Below are 15,392 nucleotides of genomic sequence, written 5' to 3' on the forward strand. Positions count from 1 at the left end.
ATCAGAGAATGATGCCCTTTGGTCCTAGGCTTAGAATATCACACACACAACCACAAACAGATTTCTCTCATTGTTTGCGATGAGGACGGCACGCTGCTTTCAGGACTTTTATATGAAAGCATGCATACACACATTAACAGTCTATATTATACTATCTAGAGTAGGGGACAAGGAGAGGTCCTGAGAGATAAAGGTCCTATACCCGGGTCACAAGAGGAGCTCATGGCTCAGTGAGCTTGTTTATAAACATTAGCTTTTTGATTGTAAGGTTAGGTAAAAGTCCTTAAGACAGATTACGTCTATATTGTAAAGTCATTCCTACACTTCACCAGGGAAAGCAGTTCTTTGTCCTCCTCCTCTGTGTCTAAGTTAAAGGATGAAGTCCTTACAAAATGAGACTGTGCTATGTTGTCTTGTTCAATCAGTATTTCTGCCAGCCCTTCCTGCTGTAATGTTTTGACTGAAAGTATTTTTGCCATTAAAAATAAAGATTATACATGCCCAACTCCATGTTTGAAAGAAAGTGTCAAAATGTAAACAACTGATAATGGATACTTGTTCCAACTCAACTGTGGGCATCCAAATTCCTTTAGCATTTAGCCTGAAAGATGCTAGCTATGTCTAATACTATGTTATTATGGGTATTAGATTGTGAATAAAGCAGCAGCACTCTTTTGAGTCTTCTACGACCTTCTAGTACCCTCTGAGACTCTGCTCAGTGTTACTGTGGTTTTATCATGTGGACTCAGTGAGTATCATTTCAGTCTTTTTGTTTTGTTTTAACATCGAAGGAAGAAGCCAAGCCCATTCTTCAGGGGGTGTCTTATAAGAAAGGTGTTATCTCCTTCAGTGTCACCTTCACCAAACTGTAGGAAAGCTGCCATGAGTTTGTTCTGTAAAAGCTGCACTTCAATATGTGTTTATAACTTTTACAAGTCATACTTAATTTTAGAGAATTCTTTTTTAAATGAATTTATTTTATTTTATGTGTATGAGCGGTCTGCCTGCATATATGTAAGGGCAACCATGTGTGGAGTGCCTGTGTCAGATCCCCTGGAACTGGAGTTAGCAATGGTTGTTAACCATCATGTTAACATGGGAACTGAACCCAGGTCCTCTGCAAGAGCAGTCAGTGTGCTTAACCACTGAGCCATCCCTCCAGCCCCAATTTTAGAGCATTCTTTTCTTGCTTTTTTTTTTGTGTGTGTGTGTCTTTTTGAGACAGGGTCTCCCTGCAGCCCAGCTGGCCTAGAACTCACTATATAGACCAGACTGGCCTTGAACTCACAGAGATCCACCAGCCTCTGCCTCCTGAGTTCTGGAATTAAAGGCATGCACCACACCTGGCTTAGAGCATTCTTAACCTTGTTGAAAATAAGCAAATGCCACATGATCCCACCATTCCATGCTGGGTTATGTGCCTAAAAGAATCTAGGTAGGTTTGGTTAGTTTTTTTTTTTACATCCATTTAGTGTGTGTGTGTGTGTGTGTGTGTGTGTGTGTGTTAAGGAGAGGGATGCTTGTGTGCCAAGGCATATGTGTGGAGGTAAGAGGGTGACTTATGGGAGGTGGTTCTCTCCTTCTACCAGGTGGGTCCCAGGAATTGAAAGCAGGCTTAGGGGCAAGCACCCTTACCACTGAACCACGTTACAAGCCCCCAAAATGAAGTCTTAAAGAGGTAGCTTTACACCAACATTCATAGCAGCATTTTTCACAATGCAACCTGCAAATGGAAGCCAAACTCATTTGTATATCAGGAGATGAATATTAAACAGAAGGTGGTGTACATACCATAGAATACTGGGGAATGTAGTTCTGTATATGCTATGAGCGTTAACCAGAAAATGTTACGCTAAGTGAAGTAAACCACACTCAGAGACAAATGCTACAAGGGGTCGGGGGTGCTGGAGAGATGGCTCAGCATTTAAGGGCACTGACTATTCGTGCACAGGACCCAGGTACAATTCCAAGCACCCTATTGGAGGCTAAAAACCATCCTTAACTCCAGTTCTGGGAGTGTTCGACACCCTCTTCTGACCTCCGAGGCATTGCATGACATGGGTGAACTCACATACATGCAGGCAATATTTATATACATAAAATAAAAATAATACATACATTTTTTAAATCCTGCATGGTCCCACAGCAGTAAAATTTATAGACTATGCAGAATGCAGGATGCCAGAGACTGGGGGTGGTGTGGGGAGTCACTGCTCAGTGGGTGCAGAGTTTGTTTGTAATGATAAAGGTGTTCTGAAAAGGTAGTGGTTACAGTTACACAACACCATATGTGCTTTAATGCCAGTGAGTTATGAAGTACATAAAAACAGTTAAAATGACAAATTATATATTATTTCTATTCTGGCACAATAACTAAAGATCACATTGAGAAGAGATTGGGCTTAAAGTTTAAGCCAGTCCTAGACCTGCCATTTACCAAGTATACGCATGACTTTGGACAAAGAAAACTTCATTTCTCTGAATGTCCTTTTGCATACTTATAAAGTTGTAATCCTGCTGTTCTAAAAGAATTGCTGTGGAAACAGTGACTAGCCTGTCACATAATGGCCACTATGTGAAAGATAAAAATAAATAATGAACAAGATCCCTCTGGCAGTGTTAGAGTATCATGTTGCATATTTGCTCTACGGAGCTGAGGATATTCTCATGAAAGAACCCAAATGCATGGGATATGGACGATGACATGATGAAACAGGTGGGCAGACCTGGTCCTGCCTCTCCAGGGGGTTTACAAAATCGTGTTGTCTAAGTCTGATGTTCATATCAGTTTCTACCTCAATTGTTTTTAGGTTCTTATACAACTTTTCCTAATTCTTATAAATTATGTGGTTCTATTTAGTAGAGGTTTTCAGTCCTTGTAATGTGTCTGGACATGGATTCTAAGATACACCTCTCTATATGCATTCATACACAGAGACAGAGACAGACCAAGACAGAGGGAAAGAGAGAGGCTTTGCTGAAGAATATATGTGTAGAGATGATACATCCTCTAATATTTATTCTAAATAGAATTGTATTTGTAGAATGGTGGCCCAAAGCCCAGATAGAAAGTTTATGAAGAAAGAGGCAAATGTCTGCACCCAGGTAGCTGTGCAGAAATGTCCAAATGAGGACAAGAAGGAGAGTGAGAACTGACAGATGATAAGAAAGAGGCAGGAAATGCCCTTTTTAAGCCTTGCTCGAGGCCAGTGTCCTATGTGATGGTGTGCATCACTGAGAAAAGGTTAAATGTCATTCTGAAGTTCTACTTAGGAAGACGGTGTCCATGCAGACACCACTGCATTGAAATGATGTAACTACAGATCCAGTGGTGATGATGTAGGGGTCAGTTATCTAGAAAATCATTTTTGAATGAGGCTATCTGTATGTTTATTTGAATATTCTATTTCTATTTGGGGGATACAAATAGCTAAATTATATAAGTTTTATCACCAAATTGTCTGTTTTTCTTACTGCAAGCACATAACACAGGCCAGTCTCCTGTAAGTCATCTGGAATGAATGAGCTAAGGAAGGAACAAGGGAAAGTATACATGTCTTATGTTTCACCTGCAAAGGAATAAAGACATCCATGCTGAAAACTATCCCTTTTCTCTTTTTCAGACCAGAAACCACTCTCTTGGGACCACTCATAAGCAAGACTCCTGTACTGTGACATGCCAGTGCCACCACCACCTCCTCCTCCTCTGCCTCCACCTCCCCCACCATTAGGGGCTCCTCCTCCTCCACCCCCACCAGGGCCTCCGGTAAGACCTGTTTGTTTTTCTGTCTGGCTTTCTATGGAGCACAGTCCCTTGCATACTGTTGAGCAGAAGGTATTTAGTGCTGAGAAACTGCTGCAGGCTTCCAAGTGGCCGGTGCACCTTAGGGTACTGGCTCTGGTCATTCGAGGGTCTGATTCCTAACTACCCTGGACCAGATGTTTCACTATCTTATCTCTCACTACACCCCACCTGCCCCTTTTGGGACTGCAGCTGTCACCCTGGTTTCCCCTCTAACTCCTACTGCTTGGTGCAGACTTCCGTAGTCTCCCTAAGTGACTTTCTATCTTGCTGGGTGAGAGGCCCAGGTCAAAGCAAGCAGCTGAGGTACTGAGACATGGAGAGGTCAGGCTCCATGCTGTGTGTCTTCGGAAGGTGATAAAGATACCTCTACTTCAGTCCCCTGATTCTAGGTTGAGGAGGTTAAATGTCATGTGAAATACCGCAGCGAAATGTAAATGTCAGACTGAGCTTTCCCTGTCTCCACAACACTAACTCCAGTCTATTTCAGTTTGGGACACTGTCTCTGGTTTAATCATTTGGTTGGGGTAGAAGAGGGCAGTCATTTTGCCTCAGAATGATGAATCTCAGCCTCAGTGCCAGTGACATTTGGGGACCAAGTAACTGGGTGAGAGGTGCCACACTACACATTTAGGATGTTTGGCAATATCCCCATCCTCTGCCTATGCAATGCCAGCAACACCCTTCAATTGAAGCAATAAAAATGTCCTCAAATCCAGCCAAATGCCCACTGCGGGGAAAAATGTAGAAAGACTAGGGAAAAGTATTGAAGTTTCCTTGCTGAACTTGATCCCACAAGCTCAAGTTCAAGGTCATCACCACATGGTAACGAACAGTTTGTAAATGGATTTGCTGACACTGAACACGTGCAACTATGACATTGTTGAATATGATGATCCATAATCAAGAGCCAGAAAGATAAACTCATCAGAAGTCATGTTATTAAAGATTTGGGAAATAACCTCTTTAATCCCAGCATTCAGAGGCAGAGGCAGATGGATCTCTGTAGTTCAAGGCCAGCTTAGTCTACATAGTGAGTTCCAGGCCAGTTGGGGCTACAGGGAGACACTGTCTCAAAAAGACCAAAAGATAGATAGATAAATAAATAAATAAATAAATAAATAAATAAATAAATAAATAAAAGTACTAAGAGGAAACATTGGGTGGTCAGGGAAAGTCTTGGTCAATCTATCTTATGTGAGCCATGCTAAAGATAGGCCAAGGTGATCAGACATCTGTTTCATTGTTGTTTGTTTGGGGGTTTTGGTTTGAGGGGGGCTGGTTTTGTTGGTTTGCTCGTACTGGGTATTGAACCCAGAGCCTGCTGCATGATAGGCAAGTGCTGTACTACTTGGCTACAACCCAAGCCCATCAAACACGGTAGAGTTTATGAACCTGGTCAGAAACAAGATAATGAGATATCAAGAGATCAAGGTTCTTGCTAAACATACTTAGCAGGGTTCTTTGCAAAAACTGAATTTTATAAGGAGGTGCACAGCTGGGCCTAGATGTTTCGAGGGCCTGACCAAGATTTGTTTAATGTAAAGATTTCTCTCTCCTATCTCCCTCTCCCTGACTCCAGAGATGTGCATCTCTGACGTACATTGTCCAAGACTGTAGGAAAAGGGCAGAGAGGACTGAAAAGACTTTGGGGCAAGCTTCCCTCAGCCAGGCAGCCTTACCCTCCTGCCTACCTCCTTTTCCTGCAGACATTCTCCTGTCTTTTTGGTTCTACTTCTGTCTCCTCCCTGTAAAATCCAGTGAACCGTCTCAAAACTACCCATGTCGTGTGTTGGCTCACTTATAATTAAGTTATTGTTGTTGCTTTATTTATAGGATGTGTTTTTAAAATATGTTTTTTAAGACTCACAGTGGATTTGAATTTGAAGTGCAGCAAAATTGCACTGAACTTTTGTGTTGAAACCTTTGACTCTCATATCTAAGCATATTGGATGTAGTGAGAAAACAGGCTCCTTTAGGCATGTAAACGTGTCTTCTTACCACCATCCATCACAGAACAAATGCCTGACCAGCTGATAAATTTTGGAGATGGGTGGCCCAGGCAGAAGCTGGCAAGAGCATTCAGGGCCCCAACATGTATGTCGATTCATAAAATAGATCTGGGGGCTTTCATAGCATTAGTTTTCATGCTGTTGTTCAAGCTGAAACATCCTAAGAAGGAAACAGTTGTCTCAGAGCTGGCCATACTTAGTTATTTGCACATCAAGGAGGACCTGGCTTGGCCATTATTGCTTTACCTTGAAAAGCAGCACACTTAGGAGGAAATGCGTGGTGGCTGCCAGTTCTGAAAGTGACATTTAGTAATACTGCTGAAGGGACATTATAATGAGAGTCTATCATGGGCCCCTGAGTGCTCTGCTCCCTCCTTACTGCTTGTCAGTCACTGCATTCAGGAAACTCAGTGACATCACTTTTCTCCTTATGGTCTAAGGACTGCATGATTTGTGGGTGACATAGTAGCAACCATGGCTTATGTGGAGAAATTTTCTACCATCTTTAATATGCAAGGGCTTCTGGTAAGAAAAATGTGCCAATCTGTGAGAGGCAATGCAGAAATGGAATATTCTTTGAGTCCCATGAGATACTTGGAGTCTTATGTTTGCTGGCTTTGTTTTTTTTTAAGTGAAGGTGAGGGTTGCTGGGTCAAAGGGAGTTTAGTAGGCTAGTGTATAACACTATACTCTGAAAAACGTCGTTTGCATGTTCACTAGTGCATGTGGAATAATGGAAGGTTTACAGATTCTTAAATACTGTCATTCATGTATGTTCTCTTGACATGCTAGTGCTTTGATTGGTGCTGCTAATGGGGAACTGGAGAGTTTCTCCAAGTCCACAGTGACCCTGGAAGGACGGAGTTTTGTGCTGTAACATGCTGCTGGCTCCTATTAAACTGACATTTGCGCTCTACCTACCAGTCTACAAAACACCTTTGTCTTCTAGTAATTAAAAAAAAAATTCCCTTCTTTGTGGGTTTGCATAGAGCAGTAAGAGTGCTTCAGTGAAAACCAAGCTGTTTTTGCAAAGGATTTCCTGTCTTCAAGAGGGAGAGGTGTGTCAGGACCTGCCACTCAGGCTTCCAAAGAGCCTTTCAGGACGACTTTCAAATGTACTTGTTCCATTGCCGCTATGAGGTGGGCGGATGCAGGCAGAGAAAGGAGCTTGACTGGTGCGGAAGAGCAGTTGTGCACTGATAATTCTCTCCAGCCAGCAAGCCAGAAAGGCCTTCATCACTTGTACTCAAGCTCCAGCAGGAGCCACCCCAATCCAGAACCTAAAAGGAAGGCTACTCAGGAAGGGGACTCAGCAGGCTGACAAGAGGTAACCCTTGGATGTGGCCAATTATGAGCCGTGATTCCTCACCAGAGCTTTATTTTACACTCAAAACTTCTGGTTCTTGGCTTTGGTAATCTTGAAATTCCAGCATCACTAGCCATTCCCAGAAAAGTACCTGCCAGTCATTTCTCCCTCCTGGGTCTGTCTTTTCATCCATGCATGGTTGTGATTAGAAAGGATACCTGACTGACAACCTAGAGCCTTTGGGATCATGTGTCTCTTGCCCCAACTGCTCTTACCTTCAGCTTTCTTGCCATGAAAGGAAAGTCCAACCCCTCCAAGCTCAGATGGCAATCAGACATCCAACTTGACCAGGCACCAAAGGCCGAGGCAAGGGCATAGCTCTGCAGATACTCAGCAGCAACCAGCACTTAGGACTTCTAGAGCCCCTAAGAAAAGAACTAGTATGAGATAAGCAAGGCAGGGTATGCCTAGCAGAGTGCATTCCAGTTGTATTAAAAAAAGCATGCTGGCTGGTGGGTGCACAGATGAAGACTGAGGACGGGCACAAATATCATCACTGCATTTCCAGGACAGGGAAAGGGCTGGAGTCATTTTTATCTATTTTTGAATGAGCCTCCATTTTCTCAAATATCCACATAGAATAGTTTCTATATTTCTTGCAGTGTTGGAGATGGAACCCAGGGCCTGTATCAACTAGGCAAGCACTATCACTAGCATTGATCTACATATTTTTATTTTTATATTTCTAAGAAACATTTTTGGGGGTTTTTTCTACTTTTTAAAAAAAATTTATATTTTTTTATTTTATGTGTATGCGTGTCTTGCCTACATATAAAAACATGTTTTTTAAAGAAAGGCTTCCAGTAAGCGTCCTTGAATTGTATAATGATAGTTACGTACAGTAGTGGTCATCACATTCTGAACAGCTGCTATGCCCAAGTACTATGCTAAGTTGAGCAGATGATATTCTTATTTTAAAGAAGCACAGAGTGGGGAAGAATTTATTACCCAGGGATGCATAGCCAGTAACCCCACTGGGATGATGTCTGAATTCTGACACAGTGGAGCCAGCTGCCCTTTAACAGGAAGACACTGGGGCTACAGGATTTTCAGCCACAGCTGCTGACCCTTGGAATCTGTGAGCCAAGAAGTGAATGGGTCACACACCCCAAACCATGGGTACGGTTTCCAAGATTCTGTCCTATAGCCCAGACTGCTCCTGGAGTTACTCTTTTCTTTTGTGTTCTTTTCTTCGTGGTTCTGTTGTTTTTCCCATTTGCTTGTTGGTTTCTGCAGCTGACCTTCCAAATAAAACCCATGATGGAACAGAGGACAGTCTCAGTGAGGAAGTGAGTATGGTGCAGGGTCGCTCAGTTTTGTCTTTAGCTTGCAGCTGTCTGGGAATGAGCTCTGAAATAGCATCTCCACTGTTAGCAATGGCACACAGTGGGGTCAGTAAGAGTCAGGTGAACAGGTGCAGCAGATTGTGTCCTTACCCTTGACCATCATGTACGGTTACTGAGTGTTTAGTTACTTTTCTGTTGCTGTGATAAAACACCATGACCAAAGTCTCTTATGTAAGGAAGAGTTTATTTGACTTAAGCCTCCAATGGGAAAAGTCCGTAACGGCAGGGAGGCATGGCAGCAGGAGGTGGCTGGAGCAGAAAGCCGAGGGCTCACGTCTTCAAGCAGGCAGAGGAAACAGAGTGAAACTGGAAATCTGGCAAGGCTTAAGAACTCTCAAAGTCCACCCCCAATGATGTACTTCCTCTAGCATGGCCACACCCCCTAAAGGCCCTCCCCAAACAGGACTACAAACTAGGGACCAAGTGTCCAAATCCTTGGAGCCTTGTAGGGGGACATTCTCATTCAAACCACCGCACTGAGCGTGCATCTTCTTTAAAGAGCCCTCTTGTTCTCTGAATAAGCCACTCTCTTCTTCCTAAGCTTGTTCCCCACATCGTTTGAGCACTCTCCTAAACAGACAAGAGTCCAGTGAGAGACAAGAGAGGGTCATCCAGCAGCTAGTAAGTGACTCAGAGACAGATGGCTGTGCCAAGTTGAGTGCCAGATTCCCACCAGACATCTTCAGGAGCTGGTACTGCGGTCACCAGGCAAAACTGCTGAGAGCCGGCCAGCCATTACCTCACACCTTCCACCTGCCTTTGCCCTGAAAGCCAGAGCACATTCTCTGCCATGTTGCGTGAGAACACCATCAGTGCATTCAGATCTTAATAAGGGTATTATGTAAAGCAAAAGCAATTGTAATAGAAACAACAAATTCAGGAGCGGCAACAATTAACATTTGGTAATTGTTTAAAGGCTAGAAATAATTGTTCAACATAACCTTCCCTAGTCTCGTTCATTACTGTTTTCTTATAGAATGCAATCTGTACCTTTGCTTTCCATAGAGATATTTTAAAACTCACAGAAAGTACACAGTGTACCTATTTGGTAGGTGGTAGTAATAGATTTACATTTTAATAAGATCTGCTCACAGTGGAGGAGTCTGAATGTGTTTCAAAGAGGTGATAGCAGGATTCCACCTATACCACATGGAGCATTTGGAGCACAAAGGTGTGAGACATATTTGTGTCCTTCGGCCCTCTGTTCAGCATGCATTGTGGGAAGCTGTCGGATTCAGCAGGGATCCTGTAATGACACAGCCTGGTGCATGAAAAACAAAAACATGGGTTTTAGAGTCAGGCATATTGAAAATTGAATACTGGGAGCTGTTTCGAAGCTGTGCGATATCTACAACTAAACACTAGCAAGTCTGAGCCTCGGTTTCCCTGTTTATTAATAGGAATGATAATGGTCACTTCCCAAGGTACAGTGCCCCTAGCATGGAAGCTTCGGGAAGGGAGGAATTTTGTCTGTTTTTTCCCGTAATGTGTCCTGAACACTTTAGGAATTGCCTGACACACAGTGGCATTTGCTCAATATAAGGGCTACTGTGAGGCCCCAATAAGAGAACAACAGCAGCTGTTTGCCAAGTGTCTGATTCCCAAATATCTGCTTAATAAATGGTGGCTATTGCTGAAACCAGAAGACAAAAAGTCAAAGGTCCGTGTTTGTGTGAGGTAACAGGGAAGACACCAGAAGTCAAGATGAAGATTGGAGGCCTGGGCTACCCAAAGTTGAGAGTCACCATTAATATGAAAGTACTCCAAAAAAAAGAGGACAAAAGTTGTTATTCAAAGTTTTCTGTGGTTCCAAACTCACTCCGCCAGGCTGCCCTGAGGTAGATTCTGTGGAGCAGGTGGGTGGTCATCTCTTTTGTTCTTTCTACTGTCACAGATGTATCAGGAGATACCTGGAACATCCACAGATTAGAGTCACATGGCTATACTGTGGGCTTATCCCTGTGGGGGTGAGTGTCTCGTGGTGGTGGAGGGGTGCTTTAGCATCCAGTCCAGGGAAATAGCAGCACAATTTAAATATTTTATAAGCTATTTTTTTATTTTATTTTATGTGTATGAGTGTATTGCCTGCATGTATGTGAGTGCACCCATGTCCTGCAATGCCACGGAGGTCAGAAGAGCGCTTCGGATTCCCCTGGAACTGGGGTTAAGGACGGTTTGTAGCCACCATGTGGGTGCCGGGAATCAGTGCTCTTAACCGCCGAGCCATCTCTCCAGTCCCCAATTTAAATATTTTAGACATTTGAGGAGGCTTTGGTTTGTCATTCGACAACAGTAGCAGACTAAAGAGCTACCCAAGGATGGTCACCTATCTTTCTGGAAAGTCCAATAGCTACACTATTGTGAGGATTCTAGATGGCCTGGCTCCAGCCTTCTCTACAATAGAGAACAGGGGATTCTAGATGGTCTGGCTCCAACCCTCTCTACAATAGAGAACAGCTCCTTGGGTTTTGTGGTAGCTCCAGGAAGCTGAAGTCAAAGGCTGCAGCATGGTCCTTATCTGAGCCAAACATTCACGTCACTCTCCTGACAGGGAAATTGGAACACAGGTAGAATGTTTTCTTTGTACTGGCTGGTAGAACTTAGAGTTAATTTTATGGTTAATTCTATTTTATTTAATAACATTGTTATATTTTTAAGAGTTCTCTATAATAAACACTGAACTATTTGTGGAAGATAGTGACTGACTGATTGATTGATTGATTGATTGATGATTGATTGATTGATTGACTGATTGATTGATTGAAAGAATTTAGAGGAGAAAAGCTGATTGGGATGAGACTTGAGATTACCTATGAGTTGATAACAGTTGAAGATGGAAGGTGACTCCTGTGGGGGTTGTCATAATTCTTTTGAATATATATATATAATTTTGCATAACCAAAAAGAAACCTCAGTGGACATCCAATAACTCTTGTTTAATGCAAAATATAGATGACTTGGCAGAGCTAGAAAGCCTTTCACTAATTCAGGGAGGTATTTGAGGGGTCAAATATTAGATTCATTTTAATTTTACAAAACAAGACTCAATATCAACACAGTAATCTTAAAATCTGTGTGTTGCCACAGATTGATATTATGTGGTTTTTAGCTGCCCTCCCCTCTGGGCATCACCTTTAACTGCTGGGTTAATTAGTGGAATGATTTGAGGTTTTCCTCCTAAGAAAGTGGGTACAAGTGACTTTGAACAGGAACGTCACAGAAGCTGAGGGACCACCATCATAAACTGCCCTCACTATTTTTTGTTCCATTAAACCTGGAGAAAAGTGAACAGCAGATAAGAAGCAGGGCTTTGGGGAACTGTTACATCTGTTGTTCTCTGCCCTGGTTCAAGGGCATCTAGTTGGTGTTTTCTCCTCACACAAAGCACAGAGGACACTGAGGTAATTATTAAGACAAAATTCTCCCCGTTGGCTACTGTTTTTAAGGCCAAGGTCTCTAAATTGTCACCTTCAGCATTTTCTTCTCTCTGACTATATTCCTCTAGTGATTGGTCAGTGGGAATGGGGACTCTGAGCTCAAACCTTTGAGTATCATCACACAGACATACCCGACAAGGTGTGTGCTGGGACTTAAAATACAATGTATGTGTATGTACTATATGGATAGTTACATATATTTTACATTTCTTCATACAGTTGCTTAAGAAGAACATGGGATTATCAATCATTAAAGATAAAAGGACCCTGATTGTACTACTGGAGGATCCTTGCTTAGATGAATGTCTATTCTACAGCAATAATATCCGGTGGTTGAATTTTCTAGGAAATTAAATCTAAGATTGTGTTTAATAATCATTTCAGAGCTGAGAACAATATTTTGTCTTCTCCTCTGAGTTTTCTTCTGCTTGTTTGCTAGCTGCTGACCTCTCAGCCATGGGGGACTCACGTCAGCTCCTCTTTACTTCCGTGGGGTTTCCACTTTAGCTCAGCCTCCTGTTCCAACCGGTCCTGTCCCTCATCTGAGTAAAGCCATGACTGCATCTGACCAGGACTGTTCAGCTCTATGCCCTCCCCAATACTACACCCAAACAAATGAATAGCAGAGCTCTGTGTTCAAGGTGTAAAAGTTCCGTGGGTGGCAGTGCCAGACATAGAAGGTTTGGATAGAGCTGCATCCAAGACATGAATAGGGAAAGCATGTGAACTCTGTGAAGATCAGTGTTGGTTTTTCTGGCATGGAGCCTCATGCAGTGCTGGGGAGATGGCCTGGACAAGTTACATGAGCTGAGCTTAGTCACTCCAGCTTCCTGGCTCCTTGGGAGGACAGGCCCATAGAGGGAGAGCCAAGAGGGACTCTGCTCCTTTCTTTATTTCTTTCTGCCTCTCTACCCGACTCCATTCCATGCCCATTGTTGCTAGGTAATGCCTGAAGACAAAAGCTATTCTAAAACTTTGAACTTTCTTTTTTTTAGAGGCTTTCATGTAGTCCAGGTTGACCTGGAACTCACTATATAACCAAGGATAACCTTGAATTCCTGAGTTTATGTTGTGCTGGGAATTGAACCTAGAGTTTCGTGCATGCTAGACAAGCATTCTGCTAGCTGAGCTACATTCCCAGCCCTTAAATGTGTTCATCAAGGCTGGACTTTAATATAAAGTGAGAGGAGTCTACATAATGGAAATATGACCAGTGTACCCTTTCCAGGGCTCACATGACCAATGAGTTTCCACATTAAAACTCATTGAAGCTCACACAGAATCTCAAATGCACTTGATCTTTGTTGACTTTAACTACAAAGGGGTAGGGGTAGGGTGGGCACCTCTTTGGGGACATACTAGTCTGGAATGTTGTGGCTTATGTGATGCCCTCTTCCTTGTTGCTGGGGAATCAGCATGCTTCATTAAGGACTTCATTCTCTCTGTTGCCAAATACAGGGGCCCTGCACAGGGCTCTGATGCAGATGTGGTAAGATGACTGAGTTCCTGGTTGGGAGGACAAGTCTGGGAAAGAAAAGGGGGTGTGTCCAAAGTCACTTCTTGGTAAGGAGACTTTTCTATAGCAATTCTAATAGTACCTTCACATTGTCACAAAGAACAGTGGTTCTCTAATGTTTTACTGTACAGTTTGACACAGACACTCCTTAGATCTCTCAACACCTGCAGTAGAGAAAGGCAAGAGAGGTGGGCATTGTGTATAATTTGGAGGTCCCAGAAGGTCAAATCCCCACCTTGCTGGAAATCCATGGAAGGTTGTATAGTGCCTGCCACAAGTTGTGTCACCTAATCTTGCCTTTCTCCAGCATCTTTACCCATCACTCCTCCCATCCAAGGAGTTCCTGGCCTCCAGACACCACAAGCAATTAGCCCAGTGGGACATTTTCTGAAACCAGTATTGTGGCTGGACTGAACAGATGTGCTTAGGGACCCATTGCATGAGCCTCAGTCATGCTTACCATCAGGGTTGATTCACAGCTCAACAAGGATAAGTACAAGTTAGAGTCACACAGTTAATAACAACTTTGGACTCCTCCCCTGCATTCTGTCCTTGACAGAGAATAGCTTCCCAGGCTGCTGTCGTAGCAGAGATGGTTGAAACACCTGCTAAAACTATGTAGCCAGTGTTAGAACTGGTGATAGGGCTTGCCACAAGGCCTTCTGTAACAGTGCTTATCACAGGGGGCCTTCCCATGGCTAGTAGGTTTGTTTAAACATAGTGGTTCAAATTTCTCCACGAAACTGCTTCATTCAAGTTCTGGCCTTGGTTGATTGACTTCCTTAAGATTTCTGTACTTTCACTTTTGTCCTCTTTTAAAATGCTTTCTATTTTTTTATGGCTGATACAAAGATAAAATGAATAAATACAGGTAAAACACTTCGAAGAAAGTAGGAGACACAGAAGTGTTCATTGGTGATGGTGGCTTGCACGTAGATGTTCTTTTCCCGCTTTACTAACATCTTCCCAATTTTGGTATCCGTGAGAACAAGTAAAACAAAAGCTCAGATTTCATTGTAGTATTCATGCCTGATAAGCATCTTGCCAAGTTCAATCACCATTATGATTGGGATGATTGATTGACAGCCTGTCCTCCTGTCTTAGTTTATTCTTCATTGCTATGACAAAATACTCTGACCACTACCAACCTGGGGAGGAAAGGTTTATTTAGCTTACATATCCTCGGTCACCGTTCATCCGGGAGCCCAAGGTAGGAACTCAGGGCAGGAACCTGGAGGCAGGAGCTGGAGCACAGGCCATGGTGGAATGCTGCTTACTAGCTTGCTCCCCTGGCCCCTGCTCAGCCTGCTTTCTTATGCAACACAGGCCCACCTGCCCAGGGGTGGCATCACCCACAGTGGGCTGGGCCCTCCCACATCACTCATCAAGAAGATGCCCCTCAGACATGGCCACAGGCCAGTCCAATAGAGGCAATTTCACAATTGAGGCTCCCTCAACCCAGGTGTATCAAGTTGACACTAAAGCTATCCAGCACACCTCCCCACTGAAGAGGGAGACATGTGTGCCTTGCCCTTGGTAGCACTAGCCAGTGGGATGCCCAGCCTTGGAAGTGGGAAGCTGTGTACAAAGTTCAATGTCTAAGAACGCACTCTCCCTCAGGTTCACTAATGATACTATAGTTCATGTTACACTACCAAACCACGTGCTACTAGAGGCGTTGGCATAAAAAGAAAATTTTTAAGTTTGCACCAAAAATGTATTCCTCCCAGAATTTTCTCTGTATTTATAGAATACTATTCTGAGCCCCCTCAAATGGATTTTTCAGCTGTAGCACAATTTTTAATCCCATAGGAAATGATATTGGGAGCTAAAATATGGAATTTGGGGGCTGGAGAGATGGCTCAGCCGTTAAGAACACTGACTGTTCTTGCAGAAGACCCGGGTTCGAATCC

The 15,392-nt window shown here is 43.2% G+C and overlaps 1 protein-coding gene across 1 annotated transcript in view; it reads left to right on the forward strand.

Annotated features, from left to right (window-relative positions):
• Wipf3 (WAS/WASL interacting protein family member 3) overlaps positions 1 to 15,392 on the forward strand; it is a 107,885-nt gene that overhangs the window by 32,839 nt on the left and 59,654 nt on the right. Inside the window, exon 2 of the mRNA XM_029567566.1 lies at positions 3,624 to 3,766. Within this exon, the coding sequence (XP_029423426.1) occupies positions 3,677 to 3,766 (90 nt within the window). The 5' untranslated portion in view covers positions 3,624 to 3,676. The remainder of the gene's footprint in view (positions 1 to 3,623; positions 3,767 to 15,392) is intronic.

The sequence above is a fragment of the Nannospalax galili genome, unplaced genomic scaffold (genome assembly GCF_000622305.1).
Source record: "Nannospalax galili isolate Female #2095 unplaced genomic scaffold, S.galili_v1.0 scaffold158, whole genome shotgun sequence".
NCBI classification, from domain to species: Eukaryota; Metazoa; Chordata; class Mammalia; order Rodentia; family Spalacidae; genus Nannospalax; species Nannospalax galili.